Source organism: Syngnathus typhle, linkage group LG2 (assembly GCF_033458585.1).
Source record: "Syngnathus typhle isolate RoL2023-S1 ecotype Sweden linkage group LG2, RoL_Styp_1.0, whole genome shotgun sequence".
NCBI classification, from domain to species: Eukaryota; Metazoa; Chordata; class Actinopteri; order Syngnathiformes; family Syngnathidae; genus Syngnathus; species Syngnathus typhle.
Window position 1 is genome coordinate 19,171,069 of NC_083739.1, and position 26,795 is coordinate 19,197,863.

General features: G+C 39.6%; 3 protein-coding genes across 6 annotated transcripts in view; 1 reads left to right on the plus strand and 2 right to left on the minus strand.

Annotated features, from left to right (window-relative positions):
- mtcl2 (microtubule crosslinking factor 2) overlaps positions 1-4,840 on the minus strand; it is a 42,562-nt gene extending 37,722 nt beyond the window's left edge. For both annotated transcript variants that reach the window (XM_061299472.1, XM_061299465.1), the window contains exons 1-3: positions 3,577-4,840; positions 562-663; positions 41-163 (exon numbers count right to left, since the gene is read on the minus strand). In XM_061299472.1, coding sequence (XP_061155456.1) covers positions 41-163; positions 562-663; positions 3,577-4,503 — 1,152 coding nt within the window. In that variant the 5' untranslated portion in view covers positions 4,504-4,840. The remainder of the gene's footprint in view (positions 1-40; positions 164-561; positions 664-3,576) is intronic.
- Positions 4,841-7,929: 3,089 nt separating this feature from the next.
- LOC133170313 (oxysterol-binding protein-related protein 2-like) lies at positions 7,930-20,743 on the plus strand. 3 transcript variants are annotated; one of them, XM_061303135.1, is made up of 14 exons: positions 7,930-8,067; positions 13,219-13,440; positions 13,514-13,634; positions 15,314-15,389; positions 16,030-16,164; positions 16,873-16,970; positions 17,037-17,219; positions 17,324-17,431; positions 17,581-17,670; positions 17,783-17,903; positions 18,060-18,185; positions 18,276-18,399; positions 18,713-18,803; positions 19,296-20,743. In XM_061303135.1, exons 2-14 carry the CDS (start codon positions 13,404-13,406, stop codon positions 19,396-19,398), a joined length of 1,413 nt encoding a protein of 470 aa, XP_061159119.1. In that variant the 5' UTR covers positions 7,930-8,067; positions 13,219-13,403; the 3' UTR covers positions 19,399-20,743. The 3 variants fall into 3 exon arrangements, with proteins under 3 accessions (XP_061159119.1, XP_061159111.1, XP_061159126.1); XM_061303127.1 differs by having other exon boundaries at positions 7,959-8,067; positions 13,182-13,440; XM_061303142.1 differs by having other exon boundaries at positions 7,974-8,067; positions 13,185-13,440.
- Positions 20,744-21,653: 910 nt separating this feature from the next.
- bsna (bassoon presynaptic cytomatrix protein a) overlaps positions 21,654-26,795 on the minus strand; it is a 68,109-nt gene continuing 62,967 nt past the window's right edge. The window contains exon 16 of the mRNA XM_061272426.1: positions 21,654-26,750. The gene's annotated coding sequence lies outside the window, so the exon portion shown is untranslated. The remainder of the gene's footprint in view (positions 26,751-26,795) is intronic.

Here is a 26,795-nt window from a genome sequence, read left to right on the forward strand (position 1 = left end):
AGTCTGCATACTAGGCGAGATCTTGGAAGCAAACACTTACTTTGACATCTTGCTCCAGCGTTCGTATGAGTTCACCATCAACCTGCCCCGTTTGCGCCACTCGGATGGAGCGCCGCTCTGACTTTCTCAACCGATACTGCAAAATGCGGCAGGTCTTGTTCGCCTGCCAATCAAAGACACACTTAGGGTCAAAACCACTTTGTAACAGAAAAAAAAAATCAGAACTTGTGAGTGAATTACATTGGATCTTGATTTTGAACTACAACTGAACACAAATACTTCTCAGGTTGTAGAACTTTTGAACTCAAACGGTAAATATACCTCAAAAAGTTCCACTGTCTTTTTATAATGCCCTTTACATAATACTTTTTTCCCTAAAGAATTTGAATTAGAGGCTCCACTCTACTCTCACATGGCTTAAAAACATTCTGCAGCAGTCTCTGATTTATGTCTGTGTTTTCAAAATATGTGAACAAAGAAGATGAGGTTCAGTGTGAGGTTGAGCTCTCATCCACACATGCTTGGGTGAGCACACACACACGCGTACACACACACACACACCTGCTCCAGCTGTTGCCGCAATTCCTGCAGCTGGTAGACGTCATCCTCCATGTACATGTCCCTCATCTCCAGCATTTCGGATCTTAACTCTTCCATCTCATCCTGGAAACAGAACAGAATACATGATGGGAATAAATTCTCGAGCTATCAAAATGAATCGATTAATTGACGACTAACTAATCCATTATCAAATTAATCGACAACTGTTTGATGGAGTAATTGTTTAGAGACATTTTTTTAGCTTAAAATTGTCCAAATCCTCTGCTGTCAGCCTTATATACAGTATTTATTATTGTGTCAGTCATTCATACAAACAGATTATCCTTTGTGTTTATTCAAAATCACCGCCTTTTGTCATTAGCTGACATGCCTTCCTCACAATCACAACGCATTTCAGGATGACAAATAGTATGACAATGTCTCCTCTGTTCAAATAAAATAGGTCATATAATCCAGAGATCATGTCCTGAATAACAAAAAAAGTGCATAAAAAGTAAGGTAATTGTTTTGTATTGATTCTTCAGTCCTTCTACTTTCTAGTAAGGAGGTAAAAGATCCGATCAAATATATTGGATTCTCTTTGTGAATACTCTTACAGTCCCCGCAGGGAAATGTCAGTAGTTAAGAGCAAAGCAAAAAATATTACTTCATCAGGAACTAGATGTCAAATGAAAAAATGACAGAGGGTGGACAAGGCGCTACGAGGATAATTCAAGATTTGTGTATATAATAGGAATGAATTATTCATTTCAGTAGAGGAGCATAAATCATATCAGGTCACTGTGTTTAAAATTGCGTGCCTGGTCCCAACAAAGACTGGGTCACTTTTGTTTGTGGGACACTGTTGAACTAGTAGAGTGATTCCCAGAGTGTGTGTGTAGCCAAAAAAAGAATTACTGTTTGCAGTAGTAATAATGCTGTCATCATTTACCACAGCTGGAAAATATGGGTCAGCAGCTAATGATAAAAGAACATTTCACTGCTGTAGGCTGGGTGTGTCTGCACTCTTCGTGTATGAACAATGAGGTTGAAAGAAGAAAGGTCATCACCAATCAATTATCTTATGTTAATAGAAAAGTCACCAGAATATAAAATAAAAAAATAATTCCAAACATAAAAATATCCCAACATCTTTGCAGAAGTTTACTATTGAGTGAATGAATCTGTTGGCGCCACACTGACTAGAGCGCAATACATTTGCAAAGAACAGAGGGGAAGAAGTGAATTAAAGGCGAAAACAGGAAATGGTAGGCCGAAAAGACAGGAAAGGTGGGGAATAGGAAGGATAAACGCCGGTAACCAAAAGGGGGAAAGGTGGGGAAAACAGAGCATGAAACACGTGTAGACAGTAAGGCGGAGAAAACACGGCCGCAGAGAACGAAGACGTGAGGTCACAGAGCTGGGGAATCACAAGTTCATGTACCGAGAGAGAAATGCTCCACTGACCCGCTTTTCACAGCTAACTGGTAGGAACAACAGGGATGAGGTTTTCTTGCTCCCGTGATCAGCGAGCAAGTCAGAAGAAAATGAGCCAATCAAAGACCTGATTGCAGTCTTGGTTCAAAATTGGAGCTGAGCAATATTTGCAAGGAGAAAAATATTTTGCTCTCATTAAGTGCAGTCCTCTACAATGTAGAAAATACAAAGTAGTTTTTTCTTGGTTGGTAGGGTTTTTATTTTATCGTGTCACACATCATAATATATAATGTATCGTCAAAACAGTGCGATTTACTTTTATAATTAAATATTTACATATTATGTCTGCATGTTGAATGTTTCACATTTAGTGACACTTTGACACCTATAAATAAAAGGACTGTTTTGAATGAGATGCACGTCTGGTTTACAAAAATATTCTATTCAAGTCCTCTGGTTTTGATGCTCACTTCATCTGCACCAAGCAGGTGTTCCTCACAGCTGCAACGACAGATGCTGTGAGGCTTTTGCGGGGGGGGGTATTGTCACATTGTCAAATTGCTTCCGAGATCTAGGTTGATCTAGGTCCCCTTTTCCACAAATCCGAGCTCCCACTATCCGCTGTGGAACTATCTTTGAGAAAGGCACTGGCTAGACCGTAATTGGCTCTCAGTGGGCCTGGCAACACTTTGCATCGTCAATTTGGGTTGTTTAGTACAAATAAATTGGTGGTTTTGTACAAAACAAACCAGGATGTCGGTCCAGTTTTTTACCCAGATTGGGTTGTTTCTAACACCATTTTTAAGGGTGTGCCATTTAACTGACAGAACTCAATTGATAATTATGTCAATCAACATACGGCATTATTATCAAACAAACTACAATCAACTGCACTCGAGTCAATCCCCTTTAGCAATCAGACATAGCAGATACCAAAGCAAAATATTCAATTTGGATTTTTGGTATGGGTGTCTGGTAGCTTTGGATAGCTGTTATGTATATAAATGAGACTGCACAAAAGCATCATGCCCTTAAAATATTATTGTGTGTCATCATGGCAGCTCCAAATCTGCAGGTTTTGCTCATAAGATTCTAAGGTCATTTACCTTACCTTACCTTGGTTTGCATCCAAACAGCAGACGCATGTCTGAGTCAACTGTACCGTAAACCCTAAAGGCACATTAAGGAGCTCGCCCGAAAAAGCCAGAGTAGCATTGTGGGTCCCTTGCAACAGGCAGCCCAATATAAATGGTCAGTGTTATGACATTAATGGGCTTTAATATCTCGAGCAGCACCCTTATGTGGGTCCGGTGGGTCAATGATAATGGAAATGATTCTACCGTAATTTTCGGACTATAAATCGCGTTTTTTTCATAGTTTGGGTGGGGGGGCGACTTATACTAAGGAGCGACTTATATACATATATATGATTTTTTTTCTTTTTCCTTTTTGGGCATTTTATGGCTGGTGCGACTTATACTCCGGTGCAACTTATAGTCCAAAAATTACGGTAATTAGTGTGCTGCATGCAATCAACACACTGCCAACCTGGCCAGCCCATGATCATCAGCCAATTCAAATATACAGTATGTGACTTACTTTGAGGTAATCATTCTCAGATCTCAGCTCCTCAATTTCCCTCACAAATTCCTCATGCATACTGTCCACAAACTCCTCAGTGAGGTCAGAGAAAGCAAGAGATGTGCTGGCCGGAATTCGGCTGTCCACCGAGGTGACCGAGCGCTCCTCAGCCGGCGATGCGCTCTCCTCTCCGGCCTCAACACCAATGGACAATCGGTGCTTATCGCCCTTCTCAGTGAAGATTTTAGCAGCAGCGAGTTGTTGTGATGTTCCATTCCCGAGCAGGTTCTCCCCTCCGCCTCGGCTGCTCCTCGACTCAGTGTCACTGCTGGGAGCGTCTGATGAGAGCTTTTGTTCTTCGGAGGCGCAGTCCGACAATTCGGAGCTGCTGTCTGTGGGGGAAAGCTTCCCAGTGGCGCAGCCGGAATCCTTGGATAAGTCGTCCGATCCAATGCTGGCGTCCGATACCCTCCTCCGTGCACCGCTGCTACTTTTAGACATCTTGGCGGCCGGGGTTTTGGACGACGCGTTGACTGAGGAAGCGCACGACTTGCCCACCGATTTCACACCACTTTTATCGGCTTTGGTGTCTTTAGCGCTCAGACCTCCTATGGGGCTGCGCCTGGAGGTGCGGCTCCCCAGGTGGATTGCACCCGGTTTCACACTCAAACTGGGGGCGCCGATCCCACCTCGGATCTTCGTGAGGGACCACCCGGGTACATCCTTGGGTCTGGCAGGTGACGGAGCGCGATTGATTTTCTTCTTTCCTCCCTGAGCTAAGACTATAGCGGGCAGCTCCGCGTGCTGCGCTTGCCCACTGTCCGAGCTCTCTCTCCCGCCTCCGCTTTCCATCTTCTGCCGGAGATGGAGTCTCCGTTCCTTAGGCGAGGCGAAGGAGAGGTGAGCCGGGCTGTTGTGGACATCAACCTCCTTTGACTTTGTCATGCATTCCGTTTGAAGCGAACCGGGAAAACAGAAATGATAGCGCTTGTTGTAGGGTAGTGGGAGGCAGAAGTTCTACAGAAATGAATAAACAACAGCGCACAGACAAAAGGAGCGAGATCCTCGCTCTGGCTACAATGAAAAGCTCACGCACTGAAGCGATACAGAAAAATACATACGAGAGGATCCCATTAATAGATGTGCACTCTTCACTGTGTTTAGGAATGCCTAAAATTATCTCAAGGTTTTATGTATAAAAATATGCATTTCCTAGCAAAGTCGCAACGGTTGTCGTTCGCAGCGTTTGCCCTCCAGGACGAGTATGCGTGAAGAGTCGGAGGCGGAGATGTCGCTTTCTCTCTCCGCCCACATAACGGGACGTGCGACAGGAGAGAAAGACGAGATTCAACCAAAACATTATTATTATTATTATTATTATTATTATTATTATTATTATTATTATTATTATTATTATTATTATTATTATTATTATTATTATTATTATTATTATTATTATTGTTGTTGTTGTTGTTGTTGTTGTTGTTGTTGTTGTTAAAACGTATTACCCTCGTAGACATCAACCTAACTAATAACAATAACAAAAATGTAACCATAAAATAACAAACCCTATCTATCCAACTCGAAATCAATCAATTCTTATCTGTACCATCTATTATAGTTTTTATAAATAAATGCAAATAAATGTCAATATATAAGTAATAAATGTTATAGAAACAGCTGGCAAATATTTACAAGGCATGACAGATAGTGAGTGTACATGAATTTGCAAGTATTATTTGGGCAAAAAAGTTGATATGGTTTAGAAAATAATGTGGATAATTGTAATCAGCGTCGACTCAGTGACATTTCTGGAACTTTGTCGCCACCTAGAGAACATTATGCGATCTTACATTTTTTATTTTTTATTTTTAATCTTTGATGCGGGACTAATTGGTCAGCAGACCACAGTGGCCACACAGGAGAATGAAAAGACACACGATGACTTAAGTGTGGAGGAGCCTGACCTTTGAGGGCCCTGTAATTCGACATTTCACTGGAACTAAGCCAGTGCAAAGATATCAAAACGAAAGCTATGTGTCTGAACCAAGACAAAAGCCTAACGGCTGCGCAAAGGCATGAATAATCATGCAGTTCATTTAACTCATCTGTCCATGACCTCATCATACAGGTATGAATGTTATATTAAGAGTTGGTCCTCATTGTGTTGCCTTATTTTATGTCATTATATTTTTTGATGGTGCATGAGCAGTACATTGGCTTTCAGAAATACTTTGTTACAATTCGGTAATGATAACAAATGGATGTCAACATTATTAAATAACAAGACCACTTGATTTTTCATTGTTTTGTTGAGGGTAAAAGGGACACATTATAAAGATGCTGCCCTTGCATGTTAGAGCCTAAGGAACTGTCAAGCTTTCAATTTTGTTGTGTTGGTGATAATGAGCTGCATCAGCAATGTTGCTGCTGCCACAATATATGCAACAACAACAAAATACACTTTCCTTCCCTCATTTCCATTTTTTGTTTTTCTCTGAATGCATTTTCTATAACCTTTGTTTATAACATCCGAGTTGTTAATCTGTTGTTAATTGTTTGTCTTGTTTTTAAAAATATATTTACTGTCTGCTTTCTGCCACATCCCTCTGAAAACAAAAAGCCTCCATATGAACATTTCAACAAAGTGACATTTCACAATAAAACATATACCGTAATTTTCGGACTATAAGTCGCGTTTTTCATCATAGTTTGGGGGGGGGGGCGACTTATACTCAGGAGCGACTTATATATGTTTTTTTTTCACAAATTCTTACTTGATCATTAACACATCACTTACTTACAAGTATAGTTGACCACTTCACATGTTATTTTTAGTATAGTTGATCACTTCACATGCTTTGATATCTTTATCTTGAACATATTCAAAACGTGAAAAATAGAGAGAAAAAAGCAAATAAAGTAATTAACACTTTAAAGCGCCATATCCTCTTTGGACATGTCCTCTGTCACCAGGACGACATAAAGGACGAAAAGTTTGATCGATGGATTGATTGATTTGGAGTGACACAAATCGTTTGATAATATTGTTGTTTATGTGATAGTTATTTAAAATATAGTTTATATATCGTTGTATGGGCCTGTGGAATAATTTGAACTGCGGCGCGGCACACGGCATTGTTGACAAAGGACGATCGATGGATTTAATTAATTGGAGTGACACAGATGGTTTTAGAAACGTGTTATTTATGTAATAGTTTTTTTTAAATAACTGCATGTTACGTCAGGCCCGTTCTCAGCTCCTCGTTTGTGTTTGTCACGTTAGCATACCGTATCGTTTAGCCTGTTGTTGCTCGTTCATGTCTGTTCTTGGTGTTGGATTTTGTCGAATAAATTGCCCCCCAAAATGCGACTTATACTCCGGAGCGACTTATATATGTTTTCCTTTCACATTTTTGGGCATTTTATGGCTGATGTGACTTATACAAGGCAATTTACAACACCTCTCATGTATCAATTATTCTTGCATGGTAAAATAATATAATAATTTATCCCCCTAATTGTAGTGTTGTAGAAGCAGATTGAACATCTGCACATTTTCCCTCCGAGACAGACCCGAGGGGTTCTCAAGCTGTCTATGTGACTCATAGAGAATGTGTCTCACGTGGCCTACTTTATCTGGAAAAACAAGTCGTGCTCCATCCCTTGGTGATATAGAAGATGGCCTATATACTGTGTTAAGACACAATTGCAAAATTGCCCATGCGCCACCAGTTTCCCATCCCTGGATTATAGGGTTAAGGTTTTAGTGGATTGAAGTTTGGGTTTGTTGGTTTGGGTCAATTTACAAAAAAAAAAAAAAAAAAAAACCTTCTGAGTCGGCCCAATTTTCAACACAGCATTTATGTAAAAAGGTGTACTACAATGTCCCATTCAATACATAGAAGGAATACATTAGTTCCTAACCCCTGTCAGGGAAGGACAGAAGAATGTGGTATAGGGGACAGTAGAGGAAGACGCAGGACAAGAGTGGGGGACCTTTCTGCAACTGGGGTGCAGCTGGAATGGCTACATATGTGAATTCTAAACACCTGTAGCAGAGGAGTGCAAGTGAGAGAAAAGTTGAGAGTTGTTTATAGCAAGAAGGGAGTGGCCCCACACCAAGGAGCTGAGCCCCATGCCTGGGTGTATATATAAATAATATAAATAAACTTAACTAATTGATCAACCAGAAAGGATGCAACACATTTTCCCCAGTATTTTTATTTTTTTTAATATTTCTTTCAGGATGTGTTCGATCCATACTGTGACCTGCCTGCATATTATGATGCTGCTCCCACCCCCTTCGTTACGTTCTTGCTACCGACATGTCTTGTCATTGGACAGCGTGCACCCACCCCCGGGCTTGATTGGCTGTCTATTATGTCAGTCATTCTTCCATTCCCTTCCCTGCGGCTAGCAACTTCCGCTTCTGTGTCAGACCCAAAGCTACACTGCGAGTTCTTTCTCGGGACTTGTCAAAGCGTTTACACTGTCTACGCGATCCTGGTAAGACGTGTTTTCATGGCGGCTCTTTTCTGTCTTTATATAGTTTTAGGTGTCATGGCTGAGCATTTTAAGGTCTGTTATGTCAGATATGGACGCTTCTGTACCAGGTAGCTTTCCTCACTTTTAGCCGCAACGCTAACGTGAATGCTAGCTGTCACTATGATGTCCTGTCAGTGTTGGATCAGACATTTGGCTGGCCAATATCGTTATGATAAACAATAACACTTTAAGTTGTTCGTCGGGATGTCATACCACGTAGACAACTGAAGTTTGATCGCGATGATGATGTGCTAGCCAGATGAATTGTTGTACAGGACTTGCTAATGATAGCAGCCAACTCAGCATTTGGGAAAGTCTGTTTTTTTTTTTTTTTTTTTTTGTCTTTAGGCAACACTGAGTAGGGGTTGTTGGCCGCTGTTGATAAATCCAATAATGGAACACACTGATTGACTTCTGTCTATAAGTTTCACTTTAGATCCGTTCAGCGTCAAGTGTGATATAAGCCCCAAATTGGAAATGGGACAGAATGTGCTATAGATTTCTGCAGATTTGCGGGAATCTCACTGATCTGCGTGGAAACATCTGCGTTATTATCCCAAGCTCCGTGTTGGTTAAAGTTTCCTCCCATGGAATGATACTGCCTCAGCAATGCCTGTTCAACTTGTGACCTCCTCCATCAAAATCTACATCTAACACTCAGGAAACCCATTGTTTTCGTTTCGTAGGAGGTTTATTGTAGGTCATTGACACTGAAGTCCATTGCGGCAAGTTGGGAAATTATTTTACTGTACCGATAAACTCGTTCACACTGTTGCAACCATTATGTGTGGACAGTACTAAGTAAAGCCTGTATGTTTTAACTACTTGTTTACTTTGTAACAGTTTATCAAGTGAAACATCCCAATTTGTTAGTTTTTAGCTGACTACTTCCTAGTTCATGGAGAATGGCGAACAGACGGCTCCAATAATACCACAGTGAAGCAATGGGTTAAAGTAAATTCTTTTACATACTCTTTAACATGCTGTGGGTTCTTCCTCGGCTTTGGCACCACACTCTACAAAGTTTGAGGGGAATTTATTATGACCTACTCCTTGCTATTTTACACTGGCAAAATGATTGCAGTGAAAATTGTCTTCTATCAACAACAGAGAAACAAAGCTAATTCCTTTGTATTCTATTGTCAAGGGCATATCTTTTTATGTAGTCTTAACTGACTGCAGCGGCTGCAATGTCTAAGAAAGTCATTTATTTGTGCAAATGCATTTTTCCCAATGTTTCTGTGATTTTATATCATTTATATAACATTCAAACGAATGAGATGACCTAAATATTAATACGATAGTAGAAATTGATTCTCTCCCTGGTAATAGTATAGCTCACAATATAGTGTGTGTGTTAAGCTTTTCATTGTGCCACATAAATGCCTGATTGCAGTTTTGCTTTTTAATGTGTTGGGATTATGTATAAAATGTGCATTTTTCACTCGCAAATTGCAATTTGATTCTGCCTATTTCGAGGCTTGGTCATCAGACTGTGATTTAAGTAGAGAAAACTCAGAAGCATTAAGTTCCGAAACATAAAAAAATTTGAATTGTTCTTATTTATGAAATTTGTTCTGGCCCAGTTGGCCCAGTGTCAATGAACTTTGAGTAGCCTCACACAATCAGGCTGTGGCCCAGCAGCAATAATGCAAGATATTGTCAAACTGGGACAAGATGTTAAAATATAATCTTTTGCACATGGTAGTGAAGACTAGAAGACCTCTTGAACTAGCTTTCCATCATGACGCAATGTCAAATGTCCAATTAGACCACAATAGGAACGCTTTTTGGAAGGGAGTTATACTGTATCTTTGTTGTTGGATCAATGGTTACTACTACTTGAGTGGCAGCATTTGTTCTCCAATTATTGTTGACGTGTGGTTAAAATTTTGCGACAGGAAAGACATTTTGCAAACGCATGTTCTCAAGGCCACATTTCAACAGATTTGAGTTGAATCTTGCAGCGGTAGCCAAACTAATGGGCATGTGTGTGACAGACGTCAATGTCAAATATTCTTCAAATGTTAACTTGTGGGGTCTGTGATTGAAGGCTGTCTGGCTACCATGTGTTCCCATAAATGCCATAGGAATTTTTTATACTATTAATATTACGACATAAATATTTTCTTAGTTGCTGATTGATTAGGTGTAGTTGTCATTTTACATACATATGACTAAAGTACAGTCTGGCATTTCCTTCATAAATATATAATTCCAATCAAATACGATTCAATATATTTTAAAGTGACATAATTGGATTCGGCTTGATTTGATGCACTCGCGTCTTTTAAATCAAAACTGATGTTCCGTTTCAATTATTTTGTTACATCCTCTTTAATCTGTTTTTGGGTACGAAATAACAGGCAGTTTTGTGCACACAATCAGTGTCCCACTGTGTAACCACCCTGCTTTAAGATAAAGCACTGACCAGCAGAGAAACTACAGATATAAATTACTATGGAGCTGCGTTATAAAATCTATTATCAGTCATGGATGCCTCTATCAACTTCTTTGTGAGTTGTTGCGTGGTTTAACCTTAACATTTGTAAACTGGAAAGGGATTCTATACCTTATCAGTATTGCTCACAAGTTATCCAAAACTCATTCCCCCATGCGATCTAAATGCATTTTTAAAAACATTTTTTAACAGTGTTTGCCCCAAGCAGAGTCTATCTCAAGTCGAATGGTCCACAATTGTGGAAATGTAATGTATTAGTAATTAGGGATGATCATAACGAGTAGAAAAAAAACAAGAACGCTGATATTTGCTAAACAAAATTGTTTTATAAAAATGAAATGTGCCAATTCGCATAGAACATTGTATTAATTATGTTCGTGGGTCTCTGTGCGCGTATGAGTAATCAAGCATCCTTTTCTAAATGAATGGATATCCTTTTGCATAAGACACATGACTTCAGGAACACTTTGAGGCATTTTGCCACACTGTAAAAAGCCAGTTTAGAAGTAATTTAATTACTAATTTATCATAGTTATTATAGATAGTCATCAATGGGTGATTCAGTTTCCTGGAACAGTGTTTCAAAGGTGACTTCAAAACCTGATTTTATTGTTTATTTTTTCCCCCTCGCCATATTTGATCCTGCGCAAGTTAAGTTTGTTTTTCAATAAAGGTTGGCAGTCAGGTTTACTTCCGAAATTACAGGATGTGCCTGGAGTAACTTGTTAAGAATCACTTGCATTGCACATTTGCTTTTTCCGACATTAGATTGCAGTTAGGGATGGGACAGTACCGATATCAGGTATTGGGCCGATACTTGCTTTATTTTTAAGATATTGGGTCAAGTCGTAGTGACGATACCAGCTATAAAGTATCAAAAAACTATTGTGGTATGACAAAACCTATATAGCAAGTTATAGAAAGGATTACAGAATATCTCTTCCTAAATCACAAGCTGATTGTAGGGGAAAGATGTGAGGTCACACTTAATTTGCGGGCGACTGACATTAATTCTCTCTTTACAAATCTTGTGATTTTGTTGCTCACGTGAAATGGACTTGTGGTACGTTTCTCGGTAAGTGCGTGCGCATACGTGCATGTGAGGGGAAGAAAGATGTGTGTATGTTCTGTCTCTGTTCAGTATTAACTGGTCGTTTAGTGCTAAGTATCTTGACTCTGTTTTCTTTTTACCACCTTATTTTATTTTTTAACACCACATTGAGAAGTATAGTTTGGTCTTTACTGGATTTAACAGGATTTGTTTTTAGAGGGAAAAGAAAACTTGAAAAAAATAAATAAATAATGTTGACATTGGCTTTTAGATTAGCCGTTAGTGGATTGGGACGTCGACAGTCATGACTTCTTGACGAACCTTGGCAGCCCTAGTGCTAGTCGCTTTCCATTCCATTTCCATTTCCAGTGTGTCTCTCAAAGCTTCTATTTTAGATCAAACAATATATAATATTCCACTCCAGGAAGTGGATTACAAGACAATCATTCACACTGTTTATCGATGCCATGAAGGAGGGAACATCCTGCCTTATCTTTTTCTGCTTGGACATGGTAATCTTGGTTAGAGATCTACCGCTGATGACTTTATGTCACCACCTTTTGTTCATAACAACAGTAGTGACTTCATTATAAAATCATAGTGTCTGGTCATCGTGTTGCCTAAGATGTAGTTGGGCAAAATTTTCATTAGACATACAGTACATTTTCAAAATCAAAAGTGAAAGCATCATATTGTTGCGACAAGTCATCCAGTGATTTAACATTTTTCTGATCTTTGTGATGAATGAGTCAGAGTATCAGTCAACATTCCTTGTGTTTATTTACCATGTGAATTGTGTCACAATAAAAATACCATGCCACTTTCTTTTTTTTTGTCCTTTTAGCATTATACACCTAAAGTATGCTGCTTGGATTAGGGAGGGAGCAAAACCATGTGATCGCATTGCGTGATTAAAGTTTCGCCATAGTTGCAGTTAGAGATGCAAAGAGATGATAAATATATCCTTAGTATACAGTTGTCGAAATTATGGTGATTGCGGGAATAAATGTGCACCAAAAATGTGGTGTACCTAAACCATTGTAGTAAGTTTTGAGTTAAAAAATAATGAAGCCTCAGCAACTGTATGCATTGTGTGCACATTAAAAATATAACCAACAGCAACTAGAATTAATTTTAATGAACTCAAAAGTCCAAGAAAATGAGGTGTTTTTAGTAGTACCGTATTTTCCAGACTATAAGGCGCACCGGACTATAAGGCGCGCCTTCAATGAATGGCCCATTTTAAAACGCTGTCCTTATATAAGGCGCACCGCATTATAAGGCGCACTATTAATGCATCATGTCAGATTTTTAATCCAAATCATTAATAATTATATTAATCAATTAATACACAGACACCTACAAAAATCTTGTGTGAAATATTCATTAGGTGTTTTTCCCCCTGTAACTTAGTCAGGTCAGAGTTTTTTTCTCCTGTTGCTTTTCAACAACTACTTTTGTCTCCACATATTTCTATTTCTACCTTGCATCATCAAAACGCAAAACAATATGTTCAATAACACCATCTTAGCGAACATTCACCTTTATCTATTTTTCAAACAGCAGACATTTGCTGGTGTGCTTCTTCTTCCTCCATAAGCATCCATCCTAAGCATTTTGTGGAAACCAAGCACAAATACTGTGCTGTTGCTGTTGTGACGATCCAGTGGGAACCTTGGCCGACCATTTTCTATCCAGAAGAACTCTCCGAGGTTGTCATCAGAGGGACCATGTGTTAGAGGTTGACCAGTCAACAGTCAGATTTGTCAGCGTTGACGACAGAAGATGAGCAATGAGGAGGAGTTCTTCGACGCCGTTACAGGTTAGTGCCTAGTGTCTGTTTCGTTGCTGTCATGTTACCATATTTACATAGTTATGATTATTATGCTTCACAGGCCTGGATTCGGACGAGTCATATGAAGGGGTGTCAGAGTCCAGTTACAAAGATGCACTGGTGTTTGATAGCAGCAAGAACAATGGATCAAAGCCACAAGAGAACGGTGTCAAGAGACACAGGTACTGCTGCATTCTAGCAACACCTTTCAGGCACGCTTGTGTATTTGTAGCCGAGTGAACTCCACCAGAAACTACTCAGTCTAAAACGGGTTTTACTGTCATGGGCATAGGCATGGGGCATGGTTAGAAATTGTCAAAAATTATGACCTCAAGGTAAGAACATCATTGAGAAAGTGGTTGTTCATTCACTTTGATTGGATATTAATGCTTTTGAGGTTCTTGTGGGCAGCCATTGGTAGTTTTGTACTCGTACTTGACTTGCTATCCAGTCCAGGATGTCTGCCTATGCCTACTATCAGCAAGTTTTGTTGCGGCTTGACCAAACCAACCCCAGCCATGACCATGAACAGGCTTGGTGATACAGCATATAGGTGGACGCAGGGAGATGCCTGTAGGTTCATACTTTGTGTTCTTGTCTGTGACACTCCAGAGATACGATAATACAGTGGCAGGTGAAAAGCGTGCTCCGTTTTTTTTTCTCATTTCCTGCCAAATGGAAAAACAAGCTTCCTTTTTCTGATAGCAGACCTGTTGGACTGCATGCAATCCTTATCTGCAAACTTTGTTTGTGCCAATGCATTGTTTACACCTCAGCGTACTTGTGTCAGATAGAGTTGCACAGATACAGTAATCCATCGCCTAATCACATTTTTATTTGTTGTTGAACCTATCCGGTTTTCTTTCGAGAACGCTCTAAGATCAGAATCAGAATCAATCTTTATTTGCCAAGTTTGAGCATGCCAAACAAGGAATTTGACTCCGGTAGATCTCGGCCTCTGTACAACATTTAAGCAGCTAACAACATTCAGGACAACATGTGCAAAAATTGACAATTATTCTCAAACATCCCCTGATCTTAAACTCAAGGCAGTGTATGAAAGTGATGCAACTGGGGTTGAGAGACAATCTTTGTTGGGTGTGGTGCTCGAAGTTAAGAAAGTGCCCCATGTGCATGATTGTTAACGTTTTTTCAAGCTATTTGGCACTCCCAACTGTAGTTTACTGTAAAACTGACATGTAAAACAAACGATTACACAAATATTTGCTACCTAAATACCATTGCAAAGGCCAGACATGCTAATTAGAATTGAGCGTCTGCATTTAATGTAATACTCTGTGAATCAACGACGGTGCATGTTCCTTGCAACCATGAAAGGTAGTTTGCACATTTGTTAAACGGATGCACTCAAATACAAAAGTCCTACATACATAAAGTGTGAAAATCTGTCAGATACCAGATTGATTAGAACAGGGGTGTCAAACTCATTTTTTTCGCGGGCCGCATGGTAGTCATAGTTTCTTTCGGAAGACCATTATGACTGTCAACCCAAATAAATGTATGAGCACCTCATATTATATACAGTAAAAGCTACAAAACAAACTGACAAATAACTCGTTTTCAAATCAGACTGGTCAAATATATAAAAAAAAGATATTTTTAAAAGTGAAGACAATTTGCAATTGTAGTAATGACACTAATTTGATGATCAATTTGTCTTCGCGGGCCACATAAAACGATGTGGCGGGCTGTATCTAGCCCCCGGGCCTTGAGTTTGACACCTGTGCATTCAATGCTGATTGGATTCCAAGTTTCAGATTCGAAAGATGATCTGCCTCTTTTTTTAATTCTGTTTTCTCTCCACTCATCAATTGTCATTTTATTTCTCTTTTCATTCTAGGACGTCATTACCTGCGCCCATGTTTTCCAGAAGCACTATTAGTGTCTGGAGTATCCTTAAAAAATGCATCGGAATGGTAAGGATTAGAATTGATCCTATCTTACTCATTGACTTTTTCGACTGAATATGCTCATCATTCCCAAACCTTTTGTTTGTGCCCCACATGTATCTTAACTATTTTTTTTTTTTTTTTATGAAAATTGTGCACACCTCCCCCAACTCCCACTCCAACACACTAAAAAAAAACAACACATTTTTAGTAGACAGATGAATTAAACTAAAACTACAAGAAGATTTACTGTATTCTCGATACATAAGGAAATAAATAGCAAGCAAAATTCATGGGCAGGCGGTTTTTTTTTTATTATTCAGACTGCACTAGAGAGGCCATTGACATCTCAAAAATGGTTTTACACTCACAGCTGTTATGTAGCAATAAGCAGTGATCTGTCAATGTGAAGAAGAGGAGAAAGATGACTTTGAATGTGAGTGCTCGAAACAATACCAACAAACAAACAAAGTATTTACCTGTATTGAAAGCTCCCTTCAAGCTATGATTTACTCTTACCGAGGAACAAATATCAAGTTTGGGAAATGATGATTTCATTGTTAATGTGATTGTGCAAGCAATTACTTTGCATTTCCCAATGCAAGACTGTTAGTGTTGGCAATAAACCAAGTCATCTCCACACTTCTTATCATGTGTACTTCGTCAGGAACTCTCCAAGATCACAATGCCCGTTGTCTTCAACGAGCCCCTCAGCTTCCTGCAGAGAATCACCGAATACATGGAACACACTTACCTCATCAACAGAGCTTGCTCGCTGTCTGACTCCATAGAGCGCATGCAGGTCAGACACTCAGACTCCTTACCAACTGCGTGAACTACCGCACAATTATCAGCTTGTGTGTTGTGTATCCCGCTTAAGTTGCATGGTGGGACGATATCAAACACACAAACTGAATTGCAATTGTCCAAAAGAAAATTGCCATCTCATCAACACTTTAGAAATGTCTGAGACGTGTCCGCCTTACATTTTTTATTATGAAGTCAAACGTTAAATTATTCACCACCTGGTTTAAGAGATTTTGCTTCTCAACGTACAGTGTCGTTACATCAGGGCAGGAGACGCCACCTTCATTTTTACAGCTGGCATCTGTGCGATCTGAGTGATGTTTGTTTTTAACATATTTGTGTCGCATGTTGCGTCAACATTGTTTTCTTTTTCTTCAGAAACCTTTCTCTTGGATTCATCCATGTTTTTCTTACCAGGGCTCAATCATCTCAATCTTAAAGCCAAGTGTCTCAGATTGGTGGTTGTGATGCATATAAAACAACAATTTAACATTATGGAAGTGCCATAATCCTAATATTTAGGTATAATTTGAAAAACAAACAGGCAAAATTACATTTAAAATAGACTTTCCAAAGTCAGGGAGAGCCACAGCCAAAGGATGAGCCGCGGGTTGCAGACGAGCTCGACTAAATAGCCAAACCTGTGAGAGAAATAGCTTTTCCGTGAGTGATCTAAACATGTTGTCTATAATTGTTTCTTCAGGCTGTTGCTGCGTTTGCCGTGTCAGCGGTTGCATCTCAGTGGGAGCGAACTGGAAAACCTTTCAACCCTCTTCTTGGGGAGACTTATGAACTTACCAGGTACATCTTCACATCTTTTTTTTAACATGAATTATTCACCCTTCATGCTCCTGCGTGTCTACACAGAGAGGAGCAGGGCTTCCGGCTGCTAGCAGAGCAGGTATCCCATCATCCACCAGTGAGTGCCTTCCATGCTGAGAGCCTGGCAGGCGACTTTGTATTCCATGGCTCCATATACCCCAAGCTCAAATTCTGGGGGAAGAGTGTTGAGGCCGAACCCAAAGGGACCATCACTCTCGAGCTACTTAAGTATGTCAAAGAAATGTGGGAGTTACTTTCCTCGTTTAAATGTGTTCCTTGTGGCAATGTCCCATCTGTGTCTCATGTGTCTTCACCTTCCTTCTCTATTTTAGGCACAATGAGGCATATACGTGGAGTAACCCTAACTGCTGCGTGCACAACATCATTCTAGGCAAACTATGGATAGAGCAGTATGGCTCAGTAGAAATAGTCAACCACAGGTAAACGAATGTAGTGCTCTGCAGTCATGAATAACGTGTTATGCCATGAGACCTCTTTCTTTTGGTGTGCAACGTGTAACATTTAGGTCGCATACAGTTCACCATGATTTATGGAGAGGTGTTAAATGCTTACACTCTTGTCTACACAGCACTGGAGACAAGTGTGTGTTGAATTTCAAGCCTTGTGGGATGTTTGGCAAAGAGCTGCACAAAGTGGAGGGATACATCCAGGACAAGAGGTTAGCCTTTTTACTTTGTCACCCATGATATAATTCCTAATATATTGCGTAAGGTTTTCCAAGAAAGCTGGTTTTGTAATCGGATTTTCCTCTTGTGTTTGTCATTGTGCAGTAAAAAGAAGCTTTGTGTCATCTATGGGAAGTGGACGGAGTGCATGTGGAGTATTGATCCTCAGTCCTACGAGGCTCACAAAAAGGCAGAGAAGAAAGGAGACAACAGGAAGCAAAAACGTGTAAATTGATTAAATGAGTCAGAATCACACGAGTCTCTTTTCTCTTGGGTTGATGTAGAATTCTTCATTAGCGTATTCTTGGTAGAACGGCTAATGTTTGATTAATTAAATGATTAACCATGTGATTTCTTAATCCACTCTATTCCCATCCACCAGGAGGAGCCAGTAGGATCGGAAAACGATGATGCTGATGACATGCCAGAGGTCCAAGAGACTGTGTTGGTCATACCAGGGAGCACTTTGCTCTGGAGGATAGATCCTAGACCGGCTCACTCAGCTCAGGTATTGAAAGGGGAAGGAAGGAAATAAAATAAAATAAAATAATTGTGTGCTCAAAATCTCAACAGATTCTTTCTACTTCTCTTTGTTTAGATGTACAACTTCACCAACTTTGCATTGTCCCTCAACGAGCTGGAGCCAGGCATGGAGGCCATTTTAGCCCCATCAGACTGTCGCTTCAGACCTGACATTCGAGCCATGGAGAATGGCAAAATGGGTAATTGCATTGTCTACAACCAGCTAGTGTTTTGTTGGGCTCTGTTTGGCATTGTTTTAGCAAAAATAAATGCCCCTGGCTTTGAGAACTCTGCTCTATCACCCCTGTGTGGAATTTGCATGTTCTTTGTCCATGAGTGCAAGTTTGAATGCTTGTTTGTCTGCAACATGGCATTGACGGGGGACCATTTCACCGGATGGATGGACGGATGAGATTAAGATAATGAAGCGCTGCCTCCATCTGCTGTTTGCCTCCATAACTGCCTCATGTGAACGACAAATGGCTCCACTCTGTGACTCTTGTGGTTTTACAGAAGAAGCAAGCCAGGAGAAGGAGAGACTAGAAGAGAAACAACGAGCAGCCAGAAAACAGAGAGCCAAGAATGAGGAAGAGTGGTCTACAAGGTTTGTGTAGAGTTCATTTGCTTTTGGTTTCACACTATTGCTCTCTTTCACTGTGTAACACATTCACAGTCTTGCTCTCTCACACTAACTAGCAATGTGACAAGGAGTTTCCAGGAGTTTTGTGAATTAAAAAAAAAAAAAAATCAAGCACTTCAAATGCCTCTAAAGTCCTTCATTCAGAAAAAAAAAAAACAAATTGCAGAAATACACAAACTACTCACACTGCTATTCTCACCCGTAATATTACCTTTGCACTTGTTAACTTGAGTTTTTAGGGCAAATGTTGGTGTTTGGAATATCACTGGAATTTGGACGTCTTGGAATGTTACTAGCAATTGGTGAATATGTTTCACGGAAACGTGTCAGTTAATCTCAGGAGGGAGGGCATTTGACTCATTGGGCGGAAGTGCGCACCAATCAGCTGCTTTTTCTTCCCCAAAATAATTTTTTTTACGTTAGTGTTTTTCATTCATTATTTCTTTTTTATTGAAGGTGGTTCCAATTGGGTACCAACCCGAACACTGGCGCCCAGGACTGGAACTACTCGGGTAGTTACTTCAGTAGAAACTACCAAGACCTGCCTGATATCTACTGATGAGACTAGTAGCCTTCACCCTGTTCCCTTTCCACCTCTTCCACACGCCTTGTCATAAGCAGGAGGGACGCGTTTAAAAATGTAACCCTTCACCATTGCACACATCCAGCGCAGATAGGAAAGACGTACACAGAGGCCTCTCTTGAACAGTTGACTCATCTTGACTTGCTCGCTTCTTCCCCATAAAGGATTGTACATCAACTTGAATTGCGATACCTGTAACTGTTTGCCAGCGCTAATTGTTTCTTCCATATGTCACTATTAAATGGCCCATGATGGAATATGTGTCATATCAATGCAAAATTGTGTGTACATGGGCTTGAACAATAGAATGAGGAGTATCAAGTGTTGGTACGATATGGTTACCTTGCTGTCAAGAAAACACACACGTTTAAGATGTTGAAAATTCGTCAAAAAAAAAAATTGAGATTATTTTGGTGTAGACACTTAAAGATAAGAGAAAAACCTCAATTGGTAATGTGACACCTTGTTAATATCTTCTACATTTTGCAACAGACCATCAGCACATTGAATCCTTATTTTACATTCCAAGTGAAAATGTTGTAAAAATGTAAAAATAATACAATGATGATAATATAAAATAAAAAAAGCTCAGCTCTTGTGCTGACTGTGGTCGTAATAGTAAAGACATTTCAAACAGCTAAAGCAAGAACATCTCTGGACAATGGTTTTTGTGACTATTGCATACTGTAAAACGCAAACATAAATTTTGTTGAATGGTGGCCAAACTCCATGTCATTTCCCCCCCCCCCCCTCTTCCATAGCCTGCCTGTATTTATTTTAGAGCACTTAACCACATGCACTCGTTAGACTTATTTGTACATGTAGTTTCTGTGTCTGTTACATCTGCCTTTTTTTTGTGGGGCAAAGCCCAATTCTGCTATGTGATGTGTAATCAAAACACTAAAGTTGGCTCCAGTGTTGATATGCACAAAATTTGTATTTAACACAAAATGGTACAAGGCCTCTTTCATTAACGCACATAGCAACATTTGGACCGTCAAGTAATTTTTTTTGGTTTTGTTTGCTTTTGCTATTTCTCCCAACATTTCCTCTTTTGAATTTTATCCCCCCCTTCTCTTGGACTATCTATGTGATTGTTGTAGTTTGTGTACTCGTGTTACACAGAGGTAATCACATGCAAAATGAATGACACATTATTTTGTGCAATTGATTTATTTTTATAGTATTTAAAGCATTTTCTTTGGTGTGGACATACCACCAGATGTTTTATTTTTTGGTGGGGGACCACATAGGCATACTGTGGACAGCTTGATAGAGTCATGGACAAGAGAATGTCTACTAATAAAATCCTTAATTTCAATTATGGATGGTGACTTTTTTGTTTTCAGCAAAGTTTATATGAAAAAGAAGAGAACATGTTCTGCCCCCAACAGAAATTATTTATATTTGCTATCTATTGCAATAGATGTTGGTCTCTCTTATTTTTAGATTTATTTTTTAAAATGTTGTATGCTGTATAAAGTATGCTTGACAAAATATAACCCCTTTAAAAAACCACCAACTAATAACTTGTTGAATATGTTAAGACCTTATTCTGGTCAAAGGAACTCAAATAAAATTAAAGTGTGAAATTTACAGGTTTGGGCAAATGTCACGTTTTTGTTAGAACATTCAAAATTTTGGAAAAGAACTCTTCATATTTGTCCTTGGCTAACATCTTCCAATGTTACCGTTGTGGTGTTTCAAATATTTGTATCTATCAAACCGATGAGAAGCTCCATAAAGAATCCTTTAACGGTCCAATAAACCAATAGAATAAAGCCACGGTAAATGAATGAGTGCTTGATGGACTGCATGAGTATGATTGATTTTAGCTGTTTACTTTTATTTAAGACAATCATGAACAAGTTTTGATTGTAATACAATATTATTTCAAAGGGGTCACAGTCATTCAAAATATAATGCATTTGATTTATATTGTGCTTTTCCTGGAGCACACTCAATGCGCTTACAGTGGATGCATTACTTTATTCATACGCTCACACATTCACATTGGTGGTGGTGGTAAACTGCATTACGTAGCCACAGCTGGCCCCGGGGGCAGGCTAACAGATGGGGAATATGAAAATTACAGTGGCGTGGATTAAGTTCAAATCCTGCCCAGTCTGATGTAGAGTTGTGATCATGAGAGGTTAATACGAAGGATCCCACGAAGCACTATTGTGTATTTGGTAAGTATCCCGCATACCAAATAAAATGTCCACATCAGGTTCGTATGTATTTGTATTTTATTTTTCCTGATTGAAATGTATTTTTAGGTCATAATTAATCATTCATCACATTACATGGCATGATGCACCAGGTCTACTACACCCATTTACAGGAGGAACACACAGAAACGTACACAAGGTTTTACAATGGGGAGAACAGGAAGTTGAGCTCATTGCACTTACAACAATGGACGTTGTTATTATTAGGCTCTTTTTTTTTCATCTCCAGCTTCATAAATTTTATCTATATAATTATGTTTTTTTTACATGTATTGTCCATTTCCCCTCCAAATACCATGTGCCCACCCCAGAATTTACACGGAAGCCGGAAAAGTAACCCACCTTTTGTTTTGAATGCTATCGCATTTTACAAACACAACATTTATAGAAACTCTACAGAGATCAATGTCATCTTTCTCTATATCTGATTCCATTTTTTTCAATCAATATAATCAAACAGTCGGCACGAGCCAGCCACACCCACACACAATGCAAATGTTTGTCCTATACTCATTTGTCTGATTTTCAGCTCTCTTTGTTGAAGTTGTTTTTATACACAATTAAAGCGCACGTTTGGCTATAAGGAGGCTCAGGCTTGCATACGCTCCAACTTGTGTTGCCTTGTGGCGGTTTGCAAAACCCCCCACTCGTGCCTGCTTGTTTTATCATTGCTGACATTTACATGTTGAAAAGAACATGTCCATGACCTGCCATGATTGTGTCAGGTGAACTGGCTCTCATCCCTTATTTACACCGGGAACGTACCCCAAAATATGGCAGCTCGTGAGGTGGAATGTCGACGAGGCTCAAAAAGTCAAGGGAAGGGGTTGAGTGGACTCTCTTTTCGGATTGCTGGGATAGGTGTCAATTCATGCATGCCGTTTCACTAATGATTCTTTATATGGACAAACAAACAAAAAAGACTCCCATACAATTTTATAGCTTGTCTCTGTTCCACTCCTGCTCACCTTAAACATCTCTTCATAAATATCTATTTATAATACGCATTTATAATATCTCAAGGTCTTTTTCATGGAATGCTGCCCTATGTAGCACTGCTGTAAAAACATTTTGACCATTCGTACATACAGGGGGAAAAAAAAATCTCTGAGCGACATTTACACGTGCACTTTTTCTCGACTGTAAACTTATCCGTAAAAATTGTTGAACGCGGAACTTTTACGTTGGTCTTTTTCATGTCTGTAAAATCAAGGAAACAAAATTTCTTTAAAAAAAAAAATAATGTAAACATCATTTCAAAATGCAATCTAAGTAAAATTGCTCACTTATTGCTGAGGCTATCAAGAAACAGTATTACAAAGAAAAAAGTGTTAGTGACAGTTCACAACTTTGAACACTCCAAAATGTCATCGGTTCCATTTTTTCATTTTGCACATAAAGCAGGGTTGATGTGGTCATGGAGATTTATCTGAATCCTTTTCACATCCAAAGTAAATTTAATGTCAAAATGTGAATTATTTGCAATCTGTGTGTTTAGTTGTCTACATTTGTGCTTCAAACATGCCGTCGGTTGGTTATTTTCACTCTCAAGTCTAGTCTATTACATTGCTAGAACTAGACAAGACACCAACAGAGTGCAGACAGCACAACTGCTTCAATGGCTTTCTTCGATGACTAATATTACACTGTAGACTAAAAGCCCTTGCTGCGATGCATATTTAAGTCACCTCGAGTGGCTGATTGAGACAAGCAAATGCGAACTAACGGTGGCCAGGCTACGAAATATCCATTTATTAGAAACCTCATAAAGATTCAATTTGTGTTTGAGAAAATAGTGTGTGATGACCTTTGATAGTTTCGCCAGCTGTGTATGAAATACTACTTTCCGCTCTTCCACATTTTTTTTTAACGTTAGAGTTCAACGTCCTCCTTTCTGAAATTCCCCAACCGTACAGCATCCCCTATGATTATTCGAAAATAATTTCTTAAATACTCTCATTCATATTTCATAAAATATAGACTTCTTAAAGATGACTGATTTGTACGCCAAACAAAAATAGCAATTTTCTTGAGCCCCATCTCCACCCCCTTCTGACAAATACACATTCTTATCATAATACAGTTGACCCTCATATTATATCATGGGTCAAATAGACTCATCTTCAAGTTAAAATGTTTTGGTATGAAACTTCTGCTCACGTGAAAACAACATACTGTATACTTTATATAACTGCCGGCTGATTTGATAAAACTGAATAATGAACAATGTTATTGAGATTGGGGAGAAATATTACAACTTGCCCAAGGAACATTATTGCAACATAAGAGAACAAATAAATATAATAAGTATAATCTCTTCTGAGCCTTTGATCTGACTCTTTGTAAACCGTCATGGTATCGTCAATGTCATCAGAAACAGACACAAAGAAAACATGAGGTCGCTTTCACCACTGAGCAGCCATGGAGCACATTTTGGAATCTTCGGTAATCTGTATAGAATCTCTCAATATATATGAATTTCTTGATAAATATCTGGGGAACACCTCTCAATGTTTATTCGGCCAAGGACTGCATGTACTGCTTGAAGCATCGTATCCAGTAATGACTGACATTTGGGATCAACTGTGTGCCGCTTTGTTTGTTTTTTCTCACTTGTTCTATTTAACTCTCCTGTTACCGTAAAAATCACCAACAGTTTGGATCCTCGGGGTCAATTTGACCACAGCAAGATTTTTACCAAAGTTTACTTCTGAAATAGCCCTAAATACAGGCGTGCGTATTCTAATACATGTCAATATCGTGGAAAAAAAAATTCATAAACGAAACTCATACTTTATGTAGATCCACTCTTTGCACTATTTGTTTTATCAGAATTTGAATGATTATAGCTTTATAACTAATCCAAACCGAAAATAAACTTCTCAAATTATACAGTTGCAAGAACATTACGATTCATTTGAAACCAGCCTTCTGAAAATGATTTTCTTTTATGAATGTGTACGAGTTCCACCCTTGGAATCAAACTAAAAATGTATTACGATGCCCCTGTATTTTCCATTTTCCAGTTGAACGCATCGCGTAAGCTTTGCTGCTATTATTCACTAATGGCAAAACCTTAGCGTTTGGCTATGACTGTGTTTTTTTTATGCCAACTTGTCTGGCTCATATTGTTACTAAATGGGATTCATTGCATAGAACGAGTGGAGATGAGAGGTGGCCTTTCCTTTTAGCCCCGTACCGTACCTGTGGCGATTGATTGAACAGGTTTTCTTTTTATGTTCATCGTTGGCGGATACATACAAACACAAGTGCCACACTCATATGCACATACATACGAATTTTAGGAACAAAACAATATAGAGGTGACTTTGAGGTTTTTCTTTTCCTTTTTTTTTGTTAACGCCGGGCAGCATGCGAAGGTCCCCGGCGAGCGTTCACATGGACAATATACAACACAAGTGTCGGTTTCTGCTCGTCACGTTTGGCCTCGACAGTACGTTTGTTGTTGCTGTCGTGCGGCGTATAGGCAAAATACAGATCCATCCCACAATGCACTGCAGGAGCGTCATCAGCAGGAGGGAGAGCACTGACCTGAGTAGTTTCCATGACAACTGAGATAGGTTGTAGGTCAGGGTGAGATAGAAAATGGGGAAAAAAGCGATTTTTGGTTCCTTTTTCTCCCTTTCTTTACACCATTTGGAAATGTGCTTTCATGTGCACTGCGCACATTCGACTTGACATGCGGATGCATACTGACGATATGCGAGGTCGTGGCTCGGAAGGAGGTGGGAGTGTGGGTGGCCTTGTCCCAACGTGATCCCGAAACCGAGGTTAGGGTGCCAAGTCCAGGGTCTTCACTGCCTCTCTGCTGGCCTGCAGTGCTCTCGGCCGCATCGGTGACTCGTGCCTCTAAATGTCCCACTGCGGTTGGTTGCAGGTCGTTGTAGTGTATTAGTCAGCCGCAACTGTGGTACAACATTGAGAGGTTGGGATTAAGGGATGGGGATGGGAGGTGGGTGTTCCGTTTCCTTATATGTTGATTGGTGAGCGTCACATGACTGCTAATTTGGACTGACGCAGGCAACTATTTTTTACTTGGTCAAATGACACACTGTTGTGCTCTTGACTCGGCTCCCTAAATTCTATTGCTTTGATATAGTTCATGAGTTCATGAGTGTTAACGCAACAAAAACGAAAGGGAGCTTGGCAACATGAATAGAAAAAAAGTGATGATAAAAAAAATGATAATCTCATTGTCAGCGTACAGAAATACGCGGAGAAATTGTGTTCATGGATGCCATAAAAAAATAGTCCACTTTCACGTTAAAACAAAATATAAATAAACAAGTAAGGCTGTGCTGGCAACTGAACAAAATTCAAAACTCAAAAATGGGGACTTGTGACAGCAGACAGAAAACGTCTTGATGGCTTTGTAATGGCTAAAACGGTTTGCTTCTGAATACAAACTCCCATTTCCATTTTGTTCCTGCTTGTGTAGTCGAGCTCCGACGCATTTGCCAGTGTCTTTATGGCCTCTGCTTAATGATGACGAACAGTGTGAAGGTCTTAGATATAAAGTTCCATGCATTCCAAATTCTCTCTCCTTCTCCACTATGCTTCTTTAAAGACAAATTGAGGAGCGTTGGCGTGGGAATTAGAAAACAGAACTGGAAGAAGTGCAGAAGAGGAATCACAATCTGGAATGTAGATAGAAAGAGAACGCCCGCATAACGTCGCCGTTGACGTTTGTCAACGATGCATTTGCATGAACTGGACGGGTGACGGAACAAAGAGGTGGTCGGTACCAGAAAAACCTGCATTGCAAATATTCTACGTCCCTTTCGCTTCCAAATCCTTCGGAAGAGAGGAAGAGGAAGATGAGCGAAGCAGCTTTGTTGGATGAGACAAAGCATGCTAAAGTCCTCCAGTGGTACGGATCGGAGTCCTCTGCATACGTTGCATCATTCATGTTCTCCCAGTCATGTGTGTCTTGGAGCCACATGGTTGACTGGTTGTATGTGATCTTTCTGCTTTACTTGTTCTTCAGGATTGTTTTTGATCCACCATTTGTTTTGTCTCAAAGCCAGTTGAGGTTAAAGTGAATTTTTGGATTGATGATTGGCGCCCTGGATTAATCTGTGGAAAAACAGACGTCATTTAGGTAAAACGTCAAATGTTCTA

Bases quoted from the DNA above. Each gene is read 5' to 3' on its own strand.
- LOC133170313 (XM_061303135.1), top strand. From the start codon at position 13,404: ATGAGCAATGAGGAGGAGTTCTTCGACGCCGTTACAG. The intron at 13,635-15,313 runs GTACTGCTGCAT...TTTTCATTCTAG, and splicing joins AACGGTGTCAAGAGACACAG to GACGTCATTACCTGCGCCCA. The intron at 16,165-16,872 runs GTCAGACACTCA...TTGTTTCTTCAG, and splicing joins ACTCCATAGAGCGCATGCAG to GCTGTTGCTGCGTTTGCCGT.